We start from the raw sequence: 19,319 nt of genomic DNA, 5'->3' as shown, positions 1-19,319 counted from the left end.
GAACCTCCACACTGCTTTCCAGAGCGGCTGCACCAATTTGCATTCCCACCAACAGTGCAAGAGGGTTCCCGTTTCTCCACATCCTCTCCAGCATCTATAGTCTCCTGATTTGTTCATTTTGGCCACTCTGACTGGCGTGAGGTGATATCTGAGTGTGGTTTTGATTTGTATTTCCCTGATAAGGAGCGACGTTGAACATCTTTTCATGTGCCTGTTGGCCATCCGGATGTCTTCTTTAGAGAAGTGTCTATTCATGTTTTCTGCCCTCAGACATTTTATCTACATGATAAACCAAGAGTAAACTGCATGGTTTTAGGGAAGAAAAAGAAAAAGAAATAAGCCTAGTAGTTAACCTAAATGTCAAAGCTGTTGGAGATGTATGACTCTATAATACCAGCAGATGTTCATGTATACATGTTTTAAAATTTTACCTGGCTGAAAGGATAAAGGAACGTTCTACACTTTCAATCTTTAGTTCATTCTGATATGCTTCTTGGGTAGGTTTTCTGACCTGAAAGAAAGCAAGACAATTTGAGCAAACTCATCCTACTGCAAATCTCATCTCTGAAGCATAGCTAAAGTTGCTCAGTGCTCTTGGTGCAGTCATCCACCACCAACCCTCATACCCAGCTTTATCTCCCCCTGCTGTCCCTCATCTACTCTGTGCACCAGACAGAGTTAGATACCTGCATATGCATAGGCCCAACTTTCCCACCTTCAGGCCTTGGCTCACACTACTCACCTCTACCTGGAATGCCTTCTCCACATCTCAGTATGGCCATACGTGACCTACTGTTTAAGGCTCGTGGTTCTTCCTCCAAAGACTTCTTCTCTGTTTCCTAGCTGCCACAAATTCCTCCACTGAGTCCCATCGAAAGTTGCACATTCTTTATTTTCTGAACTCCCCATATTTTAATTATGCCTTCATTGGTTATTTGTACCCTTATAGGTATTTATGTATAGTGTATTATCTCACCTCTGGGTGAGGCAGAGACAAAAATCATGATTCACTTCATCTTTGTATTTTTCACCAAACTTATTACCATGTTTATAGTAGTTCTCAATAAATACCTTATGAATAAATTAATGTGTGAGTGAACAAATGACTACATAAATGAATAAATGAACATATAAACAGTAACACAGGGAGAGAGAAAAATTAAGGATGTGAAAAAGATGATTGTCTTAGGGCTTCTTCTCTAAATATACTTGGGTTAAGAAAAGAAGTATCTTCTAACAGACGCACAGACCTTCATTCCAGCCAATGAGAGCATGTTGTTCAGTTTATACATCCCAGACTGCACCGGTGTTGTATACAACAGGGCATCATTAAACTGAAAGCAGAAATATTTTACAGGGTCAAGTAAAGAAACAAATTTCAGCTACAGAGACATTGGCAAGACACTGAAATAAAAAAGAAAAGACTACTTTTTAATTAAAAGCTCTTTGAATAAAACACATAAGCGTGCTTATATAAACTATAACCACCCAGAATGCTTTATTAAAATTATTATTATTAAAATACAATTTCGGGGGTGTCTGGGTGGCTCAGTTGGCTGAGCATCCGACTTCAGCTCAGGTCATGATCTCACAGCTTGTGGGTTTGAGGCCCGCATTGGGCTTGGAGCCTGGAGCCTGGAGCCTGCTTCAGATTCTGTGTCTCCCTCTCACTCTGCCCCTAACCCACTCCCATCCTGTCTCCATCTCTCTCAAAAATAAATAAACACTAAAAAAAAAAAAAAAAAAAAAAAAAAAAGACAATTTTGGGGCACCTGGGTGGCTCAGTAGGTTAAACATCTGACTTTGGCTCAGGTCATGATCTCACGGTTTGTGAGTTCAAGCCTGGCATTGGATTGTCTGCTGTCAGCACAGAGCCCGCTTAGGATTTTCTCTGCCTCTCTCCTGCTCACTCACTCTCTAAAATAAATAAACATAAAAAAAAGAAAAAAGGTGGGGCGCTTGGTGGCTCAGCAGGTTGAGTGTCCAACTTCGGCTCAGGTCATAATCTCATGGTCTGTGGGCTTGAGCCCCACATCGCGCTCTGCAAGCTGGGAGCTTGCTGTGGATTCTGTCTCCCTCTTTCTCTGCCCCTCCCCCACTCGCAACTCTGTCTCTCTCTCAAAAATAAATAATAAACATTAAAAAAGAATTTTAGGGGGCACCTGGGTGGCTCAGTCGGTTAAGCATCCGACTTCAGCTCAGGTCACGATCTCGCGGTCCATGAGTTTGAGCCCCGTGTCGGGCTCTGGGCTGATGGCTCAGAGCCTGGAGCCTGCTTCCGATTCTGTGTCTCCCTCTCTCTCTGCCCCTACCCCGTTCATACTCTGTCTCTCTCTGTCTCAAAAATAAATAAACGTTAAAAAAAAAAATTAAAAAAAAAAAAGATTAAAAAAAGAATTTTAGAACGAAAAAAGAAAAATAGAAAAAAGGCATTTTCTAGAAAATGTACTCTTTCCAAGTTCTGTAACAGATACAATATTTTCTGAATTCTAAATCCCACTAAAGTATTGCAATCTGACTAAATAATTGATTGAATCAATTTTCCACATTAGAAAGACATAAACTAAATTCAAAAAGGAAATAATTTCTGATTATGCATGCATCACAAAAGACTTTGTTTCCTACATTTGAAATGCAAATAAGCAAGACAGTCAGTCAAAAATCCCACTAAAGCTATATGAATGTGTTAAGCTTATCTGTCATGTACAAATGTCTCCTTCCATTAGGCGATTATCCCTTCCTCTGGCTCATCAGAAACACACACGGCCACTTACCAGGAAAAACACTCGGGGCTGCATGACTTTCCGAGACAGCTTCATCAGAGTTCCCTCTTTCAGAAAAACCTGATTCATCCAAACAAATATGCATTTAATCCCACCATCATAACACAACTATGATAAATATCTAATTTGTTTTTCAACTTTCTTTACCCCGAATTTTTTTTGGGGGGAACAGGGCTGGGTGGACATAGTTGCCATGTCACTTTTTACAGTTATGGTTTCTTTTTAAGCTGCTTAAGGAACTGGACAAGCCAGCAGAGTTTCATAAATCCAGTATTGGTCCCAGGGGTACTATGTGGTCTGAAATGTAACTGACTGAGCGTGTACTTGATCCTAAGGCATAGCCAACATCCTGACAATTGCACTTTGTAATTTTCCTGAACTCATTTCCTATGCCACTGTTGTGCTCTATGAGGAGCACCAAAATACCAATTTTCTCCCTCCCCTCTTAAAGATTTTAAATGAAATTGTCTTTAAAGCTGTGTGAGGTCAGTTAGTATTACACAATAAAATGATCCTATTTAATCAGATACTCTGTGGGGTTCCTTGCCTTTCTCCTAATTGAATTGAACTTCTTGTCACAGTGACTTAAATCATGAATGTTTTGAATGGATAGAATGAGCTTGGTTGATCCAGATTGAGTCAGTGAAGAGTAACAACAACAAATAAACCTATTTTCGTAACTGAAATGAAAAATAGCTACAAACAGTGTCTAAATACATTGTATTAAGTTTGCAAAAGGCAGTCTAAAAACACTTACCCGTCCAGGTTGCACTATTTCATGGTGTCCATTTAAGCTGTATTGAATTTGCATAAGTTTCTGAAAGTTGTCCTACAGAAAGAGAATGTATAGCATTATGAAGGCCTGGGCTTTTAGGTTCAATAGTATAACAGCCACTGACATCAAGATACTTACCCCTTGCTTCATGGTGTCATTGGCGTGATTGGCTACCTCAATAACAACAGCAAGGGCATCTAAAATGTATAGGAACAGAAGGGACATCAGGTTATTCCAATGAATGGCAACATTAAGCAATTCCAGAGGGCCAGATAGCAAGTTTATAGCAGCAACCCCTGGAGGAGCTTGGGTCTGATGAGGGCAATACCAAGGAAAAACAGTACTCGTGAAGAAAAATGAGCCCAATACTCTCATGAGACATTATAGGCTATATGTGTCAATAGTATAAATGTCAGGGTTGCTTTGTGCTAAGATTTGATTACCCTATTGAATGTTTACAAGGATAAGGAAAGGATTTCACCTGGAAGTTAAAGACCATTCCAGTATAAAGTGCCTTGGGAGAGAAGTACCGTGGCACAGGGGACAGGAAACCAGAACTATGAAAAGTAACGATTTAAGAGGGTCAGGGCTTCGCTGCCTTCTCTTGGTCTGATCCCAAGGGGAAAGAAATACTACAAAGAAGCATGTGAGGCTTTAGGAAATTACATGCACCATTTTGTGAGCTGAGTAATTTATCTGTGTTTATTCTTATTAACCCCTCGCCTTTAACAAAGTGTTTTTGAATGCTCTAGTCTTGTCATCTTCATAACTAGATATAACGGGGAAAGTCTGCACTTTGTCTCCTTTTGGGCTATAGTTGTTCTTAAGACAGTAACGCTTCCCTACAGACATGGGGACATATGGAAAGACAATTTTTGGTTGTCACAGTGACTGGGAAGATCCACTGGCCTTTAGTGGGTAAGAGCCAGGGATGCTAAGCATCTTGCAAGACTAATTACAAGTTCATATAAAGAAGATTATCCGAAATGACAGTAGCACTCCCACAGAGAAAAAATGGTAGAGTATTATTTATTTTATTTTATTTATTTTTGTTTCTTTTAATATGAAATTTATCGTCAAATTGGTTTCCATACAACACCCAGTGCTCATCCCAACAGGTGCCCTCCTCAGTGCCCATCACCCACTTTCCCCTCCCTCCCACCCCCCATCAACCCTCAGTTTATTCTCAGTTTTTAAGAGTCTCTTATGGTTTGCCTCCCTCTCTAACTTTTTTTTCCCCCTTCCCCTCCCCCATGGTCTTCTGTTAAGTTTCTCAGGATCCACATAAGAGTGAAAACATATGGTATCTGTCTTCCTCTGTATGACTTATTTCACTTAATGTAATACAAAACTGGTAGAGTATTAGAGAGGGAAGTATGTCCCCCTGAGGCTGGTGTGGTAGTGGCAATAATCATCAACAAAAGAACTATAAAAAAGAAAAAAAAAAAGAAAAAAAGAAAAGATCAATTTCTGGCAAGAGGTTGAGGTTTTTTTGGTCCCATTACTGTAACCTACCAATAGATTCTCTTTCTGGTATTAGCCTTAGAGGGTTCTACATTCTTCAAACATGTATTATTATCACCATTATCAAAGAAAAGCAGTACTTCCTTATAGATACCCCAGGCATTTATCAGAATTTACTGCACATGACACTCAGCACAGCAGATATTCAAGAGTGATCCTGGACACATTCCCTTCCTTCTGGCCCATGTGAATTCCCGGTGCGCAGGGAGAAAAGGTTTAGGATTTAACAAGTGGATACAATGATAAAACAGCTGCTATTTGGTCACCAGGCCTCCAAGCTCTACCTTCTCCTATCCATTTTGCAATTCTACTTTCCCCATGTCACCCCTTTAGGGATCCCTTTAACTTTTCTGCCAGCCTTCCAAAGGCATATTTGTCTCATTTTCTCTCACCTCTTGGTCAATCTCATCTACAACTTTTCACTGTTTTACTGCCATGCTTCTGGCCACACAGTGCACTTCACTGTTCACTGCTTCTTTGAACCTATGTCTTTGCTGAAGGGTGTAATTTCCTTTAAGCAAGCTCCTTCATCTCTGGTGCTATATTTGTTTTATCTGGAAAATGGAGCTAATAACTCACTTTCCTTGAAGGCAGGAGCCCTGGGAGAGATGTTTTGAGGCCCTAGTCACTAAGTTGTGGCTAAAATTTTCATCTTCACGAGCCAGACTCTGGTCTGGAATGCCTGCTCTCCCTCTCGTCCACCCTTCAACTCATCTCCAGCCCCACTTCTCTCTAAGCAAAGCACTGCCTCTTCAATCTTTGCATCTTCCCCACTCTTTGAAATGATTCTGTACTGCTCACTGCATCCTTACTTTAAATTTTTTTAATCTTTATTTTTGAGAGAGAGAGAGAGATAGTGTGTGAGTGGGGGAGGAGCAGAGAGAGAGGGAGACACACAGAATTCGAAGCAGGCTCCAGGCTCCGAGCTGTCAGCACAGAGCCTGATGCGGGGCTTGAACCCACAAACCATGATATCACGACCTGAGCCGAAGCTGGACGCTCAACTGACTGAGCCACCCAGGCGTCCCACATCCTTACTTTAAAGCTATCTGTTTTGTTCTTTATCTGATGGGTATTACGGACTTTTCTCTTCAACTAGATTACATGTTCACCTAAGACAAGAAGCACACCATATACTCCACTCCAAACTTTGCCCTTTTTTTTTTTTAAAAGCACCTTTAAAAGCAAAACACTTGCAAAGAGAAGATGTTAGATTAGAAGAAGTAAAATGATTAAGAGAATGAGTAAGAATCTCCACAAAATGGGATAAAAACCTATTCAGCTTTGTAATCTGAAAATGTAAAGGATGTTTAAGAATTATAATCAGAATTCATAAAATTAATGGAGTATGGACATGGACTTCAGATTAGAGCCAGGGATATACCTATGGCATTTGAAAGAGTACTTTGGGGATAAATAGAAACACCAGTATCCGGAACAGAATTAATCCTTGTGTGTGTGTGTGTATGTGTAAGAGAGAACACACACACACACACACACACACACACACACTGTGGATTAATCTGTGAATATCAATGAGTCCCTTGTATTGTAATGGAAGTTTTCCTTTAAGTGCTACTAGGGGTGAGGGGTAGAAGGGTGGTAAGGCAATTGCCCAGCATCAAGCAGTCCCAGAATATGCTATTTTAGAATTTATCCCTGATTTGTGTAGTTGATCACTTCACAGAATCATGATTTTAAAGCCTGAAAGGACCGGCTTTTCAAAGCAACAGACACATCTACAGAAGGTGAATTTTCCACTGGCACAGAGTGACTGAGCATAGAAGGAACCTTCCTCATTCTAGAACATGCGAGGTCCTCTCTCAGGAGGCCAGCTTCTGTGGCCAGCTATAATATAAGAACTTCTACAACATATAATACCACAAAAGTTATTTACCTTGAGTGTCTCTGAAATCTCCAGAGTCCTCTAGAAGATTTTTCAAATAATCTAGAAAAGGAAAAGGATTATAGTATTTAGTAAAATAAAGCACTAAGGAAAAAAGCATTTCATCTTTCTTATTCAATACTTTAGTCAGTTTTGTTGGTTAATATATGTGCTAGTTCAATGTGCACTAACTTTAAAAAAAATTGTTTTTTAATGTTTATTTATTTCTGAGACAGAGAGAGACAGAGCACGTGTGGGGGAGGGGCAGAGAGAGAGGGAGACATAGAATCAGAAGCAGGCTCCAGGCTCTCAGCTGTCAGCACAGAGCCCGACGCGGGGCTTGAACTCACAAACCGTGAGATCATGACCTGAGCCAAAGTTGGTTGCTCAACTGACTGAGCCACCCAGGTGCCCCAATGTGCACTAACTTTCTAAAAATGTGAAAGAATAAAGCCCCAAGATGCATTTGAAATTAGAACACAGGCTCAGAGCTAGAAAATCAGGGGCCACACTGGTCATTTTCTTTTCTTTTTTTAATGTTTATTTTATTTTGAGGAAGAGAGAGAGGGAGAGAGAGAGAGAGGGAGGGAGGGAGGGAGGGAGAGGGAGAGAACGAACCCCAAGCAGACTCTGTGCTAATGTGCCCCACTACATGGGGCTCGATCTCATGGCCGTTTGACCACGACCTGAGCTGAAACTAAGAGACGCTTAAATGACTGAACCACCCAGGCATCCCCACACCCATCATTTTCAAGATGAGGAATCAGGTTACGTAACAGGGTTTCACTGAAGTTACAACCTCTAGCTAAGACTAGAATCCAGGTTTCCTGATGCCCAGTTTAGCACTTTTACTCCAATACACATGAAATGCCTTAATCTCAAATCAGCTGTGTGTCCAGCACAAAATTCTAAGCATTAATAGACTGAATACCTAAGGGATTTGTCAATCTGAGAGTCTAACAATGCAGAGAACATCAGAGGAATACTACATATGTCTAGAGCAGTGGTTCTCAAATGGGGGTGGAGTTTGCTTGCAAAGGGACATTTGGAAATGTCTGAAGACATTTCTGATTGTCACAACTGGGCAAAGGGGGTTCCATTGGCATCTAGTGACTAGAGGCCAGGGATGCTAAATATCCTACAAATGCACTGGACAGCCCCACAATAAATAATTATCTAAGCCAAAATGTCAATAGGGTTGTAGTTGAGAAACTCTGGTCTAAATGAAGATGTTTTTTAAATAAGCTATGTGGGTATACAGTTCTTATAATACAGAAAAAAAAAATTAAGGCAATAGGTTATATTTTATAAGTCTTTAACACTAACAGATGTCATGGGATTTCAAGGTACTTCAATCTCTGTTGAGAAATGTTGGATGATTTCGATTATCTCTCAAAACAAATTCTTAAAAAACAAAACAAAAACAAAACCACACATACAAACCACCCCCCCCCCCCAAACAAATTCTGTTCCCTGGAATTTAAATTCACCCCACTACATGATCTCTATGGACTTTTGTGATTTTCTGTCTTGCTACTGCTTAACACAGGCCCTTTGTCCTTACCAAAGTCTGATTCTGCACAATGCTTGAATACTTCCCATGTGGTCCCTGGCTCCATACTTTTGTCTCTAATGTTCCCTTCTATGAATCCTTTTCTCTGTCTCTGCACATAAAAATTCTACTCCCATTCTTCAAGGTTCATCTTAAATTCCTCTTCTCTTACCAAACTTTCCATTTGAAAGAAATATTCTCTCCCTTTGAATAATGTATTACACAGTAGTTACTCACTTTATGCCTTTTATCATTTTCTCATTAGACTCAAAGCTCCTTGAGGGCAGGAGCCATATCTGATTCATCTTTCTATCCCTCATAGTACATAGCCTGGGTCTTTGAATACCAGAGACAAGAAATGCTTGACGAATAAAAATATAAATAATTTTTTTAAGACAGGATTATGTTTAGGAAAAAGGCAGTAAAGGCTGAAACCTTTGTTTCAACTCCTAGTGCCAGTGGGAGTTGAGAAAATAAAAAGAGGAAAGGCATATTAAGAGACTGAATGTATTTTTATCAGAATCAGTCTCCATTCAGCAACATTATAGAACTGGTTAATTTCATCTCATGGATTTATGAAGTCATGCTCAAAGACACAAAGGGAAACCTGGATGTTAGTGTCAGCTTTTTTAATTCAATAGCTGACACAAACACACACCCAATTGCTGAAACTCTGTACATCTTTGAAACAGTGATCCAAGAACTCGTATGAGTTTAGACATGTATACTATAAATACCCAGCTCTGGCAATAAGCCATGGTGAGATACTGTGTATGACGACATTAAGCTTCTATGCACCATCCCTAGCAATTTAGCTCTTAAAGTAATCCGAACACAAGTTGGAGAGTATGGTACCAATCAAACAGATTTAAAAAACCCACAAAAACTAACAAAATGCACTTATTACACATTACACTTAGCCTCACCTGGAGACGAAAAATTAATCTCACTCTGACCCCACTCAGAATGCATTCCATTTATAAGCTGTGTTCAGTGGGCCCAAATATTTAACTTTCCTATGAGTAACAAGGCTGGGGAGAAAAACCTACTCTTCTTCTTACATCTTCTCAACACCTGGGCTATCGCATTAATCAAAAGTGATGTCCCTTAGAACCTCTAGTTAGTGTAAGAGTGTGGAAAAGCAATCAGATTTATTTAAATATCAGATTCATGGCAAGTTCCTACTTTGTCTTCAATTTTTGTTCTTTAATACAAAAGTATACCCAAACAAACAGAGACATTTCTCTAAACCAAGAGGGCTCACTGGAAGATGTCCGTATTAGGAAATCCTGACCTCCGAATCACAGGGCTGAGCTTGATAAGTTTGAGTTGCATTCTCTTTCCCTGAACTCAAGCTCAGCTGCTGTCCACCAATCTGAACTTGAGGCACAGAATGGAAATACACAAACTGGCTGAGCAGAAAACCCACCACTAGAATGCTGCAAAATCATGCTTTTAACCAAGGATGGAATGGAGTTAGGTTTACTTTCCTGGCCAACTAAAAAAACAAAACAAAAAAACCCTTAAATTTCAGCTTTCAAAATCCAATTTTCCAAATTCAACTTTCTCATGGATCCATCCATCCATCCATTTATATTTTCAGGGCACCTTGTTGCAGTACATCATCTTGACAAGTTTTTTACCTTTTCAAAGAAGACCAGACCATGAATCCCCTTGGTTAAGAATCACTCAGTGTCTTAACTGCAAAATGAGAAGAATGTGGCTGTTCAGCCTCTGAGTCAGATGGGAGGAGCACTGAAACCACGAGCTGCCCTAGTGACTGTTATAACCCAGGTGAAACCCCAGAACAGAGACCAGACAGACACGCTTGTGTTAGTCACAGGGAATTCTTACTACGTACCATTTAGAACCTAGTAATCTGCATGAGCTTCATTAGAAACAATGAGAACAGAATAGTCATTTCAATTTGCCATGTTACACTTACAGTATCCCAAGATTTTCCTACTTTTGCCAAACCAAACTAGGCATTTAAAAAAATTTCACTAATAAAAATGCTTCAAATGCTGCTAAGGTTATTTATAACAAAGAAAAAAAAGTTGGTGCAGTGTGCACGGGCACCACAAAATGTACTTTCTGGCCACCAGGTGGCATCATTGATTAATAAAAGTTAATTAACCCCTATTATTACCATTAGAAGCACAAAATTAGCCAAAACCTAGCATGTACCTCAAGAGATATACAAGTTAACTTTGTTCTCATATATGAAGCCCAGAGTGAAAGGATAAGGACACAACAAATACTATATGTTGTGAGAGGTCTACGTTTTCTGTATATATGGGCTCCTAGTAATAAGCCTTATCACCCCCTGATTACCTAATCAAAAAATAATCAACTTAAAGCAGACAACTGTTCAGAAGTACACTTAACCTTTCCTAAAAATGAGTCACTTGTGGGATTGGGATTCTGGGACATTTTAATTCAACAACACCCAGTTGGATTCCTGGACTATGTGCTGAGAAACGGTTGGTGGCAAAGCACAGAGGAAATGAACATACAAGGACAGTGACATTCCAAAGTCAATCTGTTTTGAACTTGAGAATGTGTCTTACTTTGTACTACCCACATTTCTTGTTTCTTCCTTAAATATGCGCTGAAATCAGTGACACATCCAGAATTATGGGATCCAGAGAAAAATAAGTCTAGTCAATAAGCTTCTTTGCCAAAGTTTCAAATTTTAAAGGCAATCAGAAATTATCCTGACTTCTGAGACAAATAAATTATTTTAAATACCAAAAATAAAAGTCAAGTGTTACGTTGCAAGACATACTGCTGCCATCTTCAAGGCAGCTTGGTGAAGTGGTCAAGGGCACTCACTGGCAGTGTGAGTATAGACTCTTCATCGTCCAGCTATGTCTAGTTGAGGCTTTTGACTTTGGCCATGCCCTGTAGCATTTCTGTGTGTCAATATCCACATACATAAAATAAGTAGGGTGGACCAGACTGGAAAACTGTAATGATTATCATTCTAATGTATTATGAAGCCCATTTAAAAAAATATTCTAAAATGCATTATAGGAAATCTGGAAAATTAAACAATGGAGAGAACTCAAACCACGCACATCTCTTAAATAACTATTATGGAGGCGCCCAGTTGGCTCAGTCAGTTAAGCACCCAACTTCGGCTCAGGTCATGATCTTGTGGTTTGTGAGTCTGAGCCCCACATGGGACTCTGGACTGACAGTATGGAGCCTGCTTGGGATTCTCTCTCTTCCTCTCTCTCTGCCCCTGTCTTGCTTGTTCTCTCTCTCAAAAGAAAATAAAAATAAACTTAAAATAACTATTATGATTAAAAATATTTCCTTGTTTTTATAAATGCTTGATTTTAATTTTAATAATATATAGGATTTTATAGCCCATTTAAAATCTTTTGGCCCACATATTTTTTTCCCATAGGAATAGCTGAACAACATCCCGTGAGAGGGATGTTATTCGGTACTTAGGTACTAAAGGTCATTTAAAAATTATCTTGTTTTGGCTGTTCTAAATAATATAGTCCTATATCCTAATTTGCCCATAATGATGCTGCTGTATACTTGTTGCCCTTGTCTAACTATAAATAGTGCCTTTCACTCTTTGAATAATAAATTGTCTAATCATTTTAATTATAAGTAACACTGATCAGTATCTTCATATATTTGTCTTTTTTTACATACTTGAGATTATTTCCTGATCAGAGAAAATGAAGTTTTTTTAAAGTACCTGATATATATATATAATTACATATTATACATATATATATACATATATATAATTACATATTATATATATATATGTATATATATATATATATATACGTATATATATATATATGAGAGATCCTCCCTAAAGGGATACACCAACTTAAAATATCATTATAAATACATGAAAATATCAAATTCACTAATGATCCAGTTATATGTATTGTAGTTTTTTATTGCTGATATAGTAGGGGGAATTAAAAACTTGTTTTAATTAATACTTATGATTTAGAGGATGTTAGATATGCCACTGTGTATTTATTATGCATTTTATTAGTGAATTATTCCTACGTTTAGTCTAGATATCTAAGGGAATTTTAATATTCTTAGTGAAAAAGCAATTTCTTTCATATTTGCTACTAAGATATTTTCTGACATATTGTCTATCTTTTAATTTTGACTGTTTTAAACCTCTATAATGCTTTTATTATTTAGAATAGTATAAAGGTATCAATATTTTCCTTTATAATTTCTTTACTTTTCTGGGCTTAGAAAACCATCTCTCCTCTTCTCCCTATCCTTAGTTTTAATAACCAATTTTATTTTTTTACCTTCTCCCCCCCCCCAGTTTAATGCTTTATATTTTTTTATTTTAATTAAGGCTTTCTTTTTTTTTTTTAAGAGCAGTTTTACGTTCACAGTAAAGCTGAGAGGAAGGAACAGAGATTTTCCATACACCTCCCACTCCCACATGCACAGCCTCTCCCATTAGCAACATTCCCCACCAGAGTGGTACATTTACTACAACTGATAAAGCTATACTGACACATCATTGTTACGCAGAGTCCATAGTTCACTGTTGGTGTTGTATATTCTATGGGTTTAGACAAACATAAAATGACATGTATCCCTGATGATGGTAATGTACAAAGTATTTTCACTGCCCTAAAAATCCTCTATGCTCTGCCTATTTAATTTTGATTTTAGTGTATTCACTAATGTATGAATCTCAATTTTTTCTTTCTTAAAAAAAATTTTTTTAATGTTTATTTATTTTTGAGGGGGGTGGTAGGGAGAGAGGGAGACCCAGAATTTGAAGCAGGCTCTAGGCTTGGAGCTGTCAGCACAGAGCCTGATGCAGGGCTCAAACTCACAAACCATGAGATCATGACCTGAGCCGAAGTTGTATGCTTAACTGACTGAGCCACTCAGGCGACCCATTAATTTTTCCTTTCTTCTGTCTTACACTTCCTATCTTGCCATACATTACATTTTTATAAACAGGGTCATTTTAAAGTTACCTCCTTATTCTATTAATAGAATAATAATTTTCATTTTTCAAATGTTTATGTTGAGAAAGAGAGCATGTGCATGCATGAACACATGCAGGAAAGGGTCAGAGAGAGAGAGGGAGAGAGAGAATCCCAAGCAGGCTCTGCATTGTCAGATCTCATGAACCAGGAGATCATGACCTGAGCTGAAACCAAGAGTCGGATGCTTAATCAACTGAGCCACCCAGGCGCCTCAATAATTATTACTGTTCAATCAATAGGTCTTTCTTTTATACACACACACACACACACACACACACACACACACACACACACACATATATATTTTTTTTTCTTTTTTCTTTTCCCCCCTTACCTTCCCCCAGGGTCTTCTATTAAGTTGCTCAAATTCCACATGAGTGAAAACATAGATATGTCTTTTCTCTGACTGACTTATTTCACTTAGCATAATACCTCTAGTTCCATCCACATTGTTGCAAATGGTAAGATTTCATTCTTTTTCATTGCTGAGTAATATTCCATTGTATGTATGTATGTGTGTATGTGTGTGTGTGTGTATACCAATCTTCTCTATCCATTCATCAGCTGATGGACATTTGAGCTCTTTGGATAAATTCCTATAGTGCTATTGCTGGGTCATAAGATAATTCTATTTTCAAATTTTTGAGGAACCTCCACACTGTTTTCCAGAGTAGCTGCACCAGTTTGCATTCCCACCAACAGTGCAAGAGGGTTCCCCTTTCTCCACATCCTCGTCAACATCTGTTGTTGCCTGAGTTAATTTTAGCCACTCTGGTGTGAGGCGGTATCTCAATGTGGTTTTGATTTGTATTTCCCTGATGATGGGTGATGTTGAGCATCTCTTCATGTGTCTGTTAGCCATCTGGATGTCTTCTTTGGAAAATTGTCTATTCATGTCTTCTGCCCATTTCTTCCCTGGCTTATTTGTTTTTCAGGTGTTGAGTTTGGTAAGTTCTTTATAGATTTTGGATACTAACCTTTTATCTGATATGTCATTTACAAGTATCTTCTCCCATTCTGTTGGTTGCCATTTGGTTTTGTTAATTGTTTCCTTTGCCGTGCAGAAGCTTTTTATCTTGATGATGTCCCAATAGTTCTTTTTTGCTTTTATTTCCCTTGTCTTTGGAGACATGTCAAATAAGAAGTTGCTGTGGCTGAGGTCAAAGAGGTTGTTGCCTGTTTTTCTCCTCTAGGATTTTGATGGTTTCATGTCTCACATTTAGGTCTTTCATCCATTTTGAGTTTATTTTTGTGTATGGTGTAAGAAAGTGGTCCAGTGTCATTCTTCTGGATGTTGCTGTCCAGTTCCCCAGCACCATTTGCTGAAGAGACTGTCTTTTTTCCAGTGGATACTCTTTCCTGATTTGTCAAAGATTAGTTGGCCATACATTTGTGGGTCTGATTCTGGATTCTCTATATTATTCCATTGGTCTATACGTCTGTTTTTGTTCCAATACCATACTATCTTGATGACTACAGCTTTGTAGTACAGGCTAAAGTCCAGAATTGTGATGCCTCCAGCTTTGGCTTTCTTTTTCAACATTACTTTGGCTATTCAGGGTCTTTTGTGGTTCCATACAAATTTTAGGATTGTTTGTCCTAGTTCTAAGAAGAATGCTGGTGTTTCAATAGGTCTATTCTTGTAATGGGATTATGTGCTTTTAATTATTGATGTTGTAGGATATGTATTGGCTGATGTTTCCCTCCCAGAATATTCTTTAATGATGTACTCTATTTTGCTAAACTGTGGATTTCATGAAGACAAGGAGCTTGAATTATCCTCGATTCCAGTACCTAGAACAAGGTCTGGTACATATTCAATAAATGTTTCCTGAATTTATGGTGGACTAAATGATACTCCATTTAGGGAAACCACTTCTTGCTTTCTACTTTACTAAGCAGTTGAGATAATACCTTGAGGGTCTGACTAGTGTAAAAGTACTCAGGCCCCTGCTCTCATTCTCTTGCCTCTCAAATATTAATTCTATTCTGGTCCTTGAAATGTGGCCCCGGGCTGCCTCTTGTACATACAGTGCTTGTCTGAATTAGAAAAAGTGACCTTTCTGGGCTCTCAGAAAGCAGGCCATCCCTTTCTGTGAATTAGAAAAGGCCACCTCTCCTGGGCTGATGCACCCCCACCCAGAGCACACAAGATGTCGAGCAGAGTGCAGGCTGGACCTGGACATCAGCCAAAGCCCTTGTACAGGACATAGCCAATGAGGCAGCCCTGGTCTATGCTAGACTTTGGGTCAGGGCCCTGGTCCTGAGGTGGCATGCCCAAAGGACTTACAAACTAAATCTAACTCCACGGGCTCATCTTACACAAAATTGTGTAGCAGATTTTACAATGGACAGAATCTTCCTGTGGTCCCTTTTTATTGGGACAGACTGGCTAGGCATATCCAGGATGCCCTTAGAGGAATCCAAACAGTAGGACGTCTCTCAACAAAAGTAAACATCCATTATTTTGACTTGGTTGATACTGCTTTTTTCCATGGATACGTTTTCCAGCCGTTAAGCTTGCCAGTTTACTAGGTGACAATCTCAAAGGTACAGAAATGGTTTTGGCACAGTGAAGTTTCATTTACAGAAGTTCTTATCCATATTTGGTCCTTACCACCCTAATTATCAACAAAGAACAAATTTAGGTTTAGGGAACTAAGTATATTTTATTTTATTAGCCAAAGAATAGCCAAGAAAAGAATAAAGCAAATACAAACACTAAAGTGAATTCAAGTTTGAGTGAATTTCAGCATTTTCTTCAATGGGAACAGTTCCCGATGTAAGCCCATGACTAACAAACACTAAGAGGAAAACTCAGTCAGCTTGCTGGATCTTTGGCAAGGCAAGTTTCAATGATAGAGGCATTTGGCTATCTACAGGGAATCTGAGTCAAACATACACAGAGACCTAGAACAAAGAATGACTTTACAATGATGTCTGTGGGTATAGTTCTGGGGATCTACAAACTTGGATGGGCAAAGAACAAAAAAACAAACAATATTTTCACTAACTTCTACATGAAATACAGAATTTCCTTCTATTGTGAATGTAGGCAACAAACCACAGTATTACCAATGATACCAATGACTTTACCACCAGAGAAGTCACATAATTTTTTATTATCACATCACAGTTGTTGCAGATATCTCAAAATACCGTTTACCATCACCACTATATCAAAATCATGGTAGTTCTTATATCTACCACCAGATCTTCTTTTTAATGCATTACTAAAGTAGCACATGTATTACTATGTAACACTATAAAACTATTTTAATAACTGTATTTCAGGCTAATTGGTTCCTTTTAATCTTATGTATATTATTCTGTAACTTTAAAAAAAGTATTCTAAGAGAGCCATAGACCTCACCAGATTACCAGAGGGATCCAGGCATAAAAAAGGTTAAGAACCTCTATTCTGTAGAGAAAGTGAGATTACATTTAAAAGCTACAATTTAGGGGTGCCTGGGAGGCTCAGTCGGGTTGAGCATCCAACTTTTGGTTTCAGCTCAGATCATGGTCTCATGGTTTGTGGGTTTGAGCCCCATGTCAGGCTCTGTGCTGACAATGCGGAGCCTGCTTGGGATTCTCTCTCTCCCTCTCTTTCTGCCTCTCCCCTGCTTGCTCTCTCTGTCTCTCTCTCAAAATAAATAAATAAGCTTAAAAATTAACATTCAAATAAAAGTTATAATTTAATAGAACAGGCAAATAAAATGTGCTTATATCCTAAAGTCTTTCCATAGTACTAAATATTTCCACAGTACTAAGATATTTCATGGATAGAATTTATTAAATACCATCTCTCAAAATACCTTGTTCACAGCTATAATTAAAAAATTAATTGTAACATGTTGAGAGTTGAGCTAATAACAACAGGAATTCTGAATATTATCACTGCCTTACATCAGGGTCTTTGGGTTCTTCAGAAACTAAATTCCTTGGCTGGTGATTGGGACAGCCCCACCTTTCATCATGTTCTGCCCTAGAGAAAGTGTTAGAATGACTTTGAGGAAGACAATTAGCCCTGGGTTATAAAACAAATATTTGCTAAGCAGAAGTTTCATTTTTCAGTAAGAATTTTTTAAAAGTCATGCATTAATTTGACTGTGATCTTTTGTTGAATCTGCTTATTAGTCCGTTCACAGCTCAAATTAATAGCTTCAGAACACTATAACAGATGTTTTTAATATCCCATTTTCTACCAACATGGGAAATCCTGGATTTCTAAAACCTAGAGGGAGTTAATACCATCCCAGACTAAAGGCAAAGATTACAGGAAAAGTAATATAATATGTCGTTAGTCACTTATAACATAAATATTTAAAACAAGATCAAAGAAAACTACCTGATCCAAATTTAATCAAAGTTCAAAGGACTGTTTTTTCCTCCTAAATATAGAAGTGGAAAAGATATTTCAGAGGAATTTTTAAATTATGTTTTTCATTTTATTTTACTTTCTCAACATGATCCTCACTGATTTAACTTTTTTCAAAACCAGTGTAGTAACTTTCCACAAATAAAAGGTTTTTTTGTTGGAAAAATTTATACTGCATATAACACAGAGACAAAAAAAACCTAAAAGGATCTATGATAGTCATCTCTGGATGGTAGAAGATAAAGAAGAACTATGTTTTATAATACTTATATATTTTTTAATAGGCACAAAAGACCCTTACAAAAACAAATCCTCAAAATATAGTCACTCAAACAAATGACGAGATCAGTTTAATTTTCAGGACTCAGGAGAGGACGCTCTTGGTGAAAGCCTCAGTGGTTGGGCATGGCCCCAAAGAGGAGGACTAGAAGCTCCACCAGAGCAAGGACCACCTTGGTGTTGGCCAGTGCATACAGGTGTCCGGCTCAAGTTCAGTCCATATAAATATTGATTAATGAAAGAGAGAATCTGGCCTTGAGGACATCTTTCAATACAGAGTAAAAAAACCTATTGCAGTTAGAGCAAAGGAAAACAAAGTTTGGGAAATTCTGGGTTATAACATGTGGCCTTTATATTGTGAATAATAATGTCCCCCCCCATTAAGACTTTTTTTTTAGAGTGATTTTATGTTCACAGCAGACCTGAGAGAAAGGCATAGAGATTTCCCATATACCCTCTGCCCCAGACATGCACAGACATTCCCATTATCAATATCCTCCACCAGAGTGGTATGTTTGTTAGAATGGAGGAAGCTACACTGACACATCACAACCCCCCACTCCTCCCAAAGCCGATAGTTTACATTAGGATTTACTCTTGGTGTGGTATATTCTATGGGTTTGGGCAAATGACAGGTATCTGCTATTATGGTAGGATAATGTAAGCTTTCAACTTTCCTGGGCTCTCCTCCCAGTTCCTGGCAGGGCTGCTAAAACCCTTGTGATTTTCTAAGTGATAAGAGCACTAGGAGCATCTTTTGTTCTAACATCTGGCCTCTGACCCTAGTTCTGACAGAACTCCTAAATCCTCTGAAACTTCCTAGGTGATAGGAATGTCTTTTGTTATAAGGAGCTGACTCTGGGTGGGCTCCTGAATAGCTCCTAGATAAGGGCTGGTCACCAGAAAGATCAAGCCATGATTATAAGCTTGAAACTTTCAGCCCTACTCTCCATCCTATAGGAAGGGAAGAGGGCTAGAAGAGGAGTTAATATTGGATCATGACCACATGATGAAGCCTTCATTAAAATTCCAAAGTATAGGGGTTAGAGTTTCTGGTTGCTGAACATGTGGAGGTGCTGGGAGAGTGGTACCCAGAGAGGGCATGGAAGCTCCAAGATCCTTCCCATATAC

General features: G+C 38.5%; 1 protein-coding gene across 3 annotated transcripts in view; it reads right to left on the bottom strand.

Annotated features, from left to right (window-relative positions):
* Positions 1-19,319, bottom strand: part of FGD6 (FYVE, RhoGEF and PH domain containing 6) — a 120,324-nt gene that overhangs the window by 25,234 nt on the left and 75,771 nt on the right. For all 3 annotated transcript variants that reach the window (XM_019446467.2, XM_019446468.2, XM_019446469.2), the window contains 6 exons: positions 6,980-7,030; positions 3,697-3,755; positions 3,541-3,612; positions 2,775-2,843; positions 1,251-1,334; positions 432-511 (listed from right to left, as the gene is read on the bottom strand). In XM_019446467.2, coding sequence (XP_019302012.2) covers positions 432-511; positions 1,251-1,334; positions 2,775-2,843; positions 3,541-3,612; positions 3,697-3,755; positions 6,980-7,030 — 415 coding nt within the window. The remainder of the gene's footprint in view (positions 1-431; positions 512-1,250; positions 1,335-2,774; positions 2,844-3,540; positions 3,613-3,696; positions 3,756-6,979; positions 7,031-19,319) is intronic.

Source organism: Panthera pardus, unplaced genomic scaffold, assembly GCF_024362965.1.
Source record: "Panthera pardus isolate Hobbes unplaced genomic scaffold, ASM2436296v1 HiC_scaffold_6, whole genome shotgun sequence".
In the NCBI taxonomy this organism is placed as follows: domain Eukaryota; kingdom Metazoa; phylum Chordata; class Mammalia; order Carnivora; family Felidae; genus Panthera; species Panthera pardus.
Note: the sequence above shows the minus strand (reverse complement) of the source record. Positions and strands in the feature narration are given on the sequence as shown.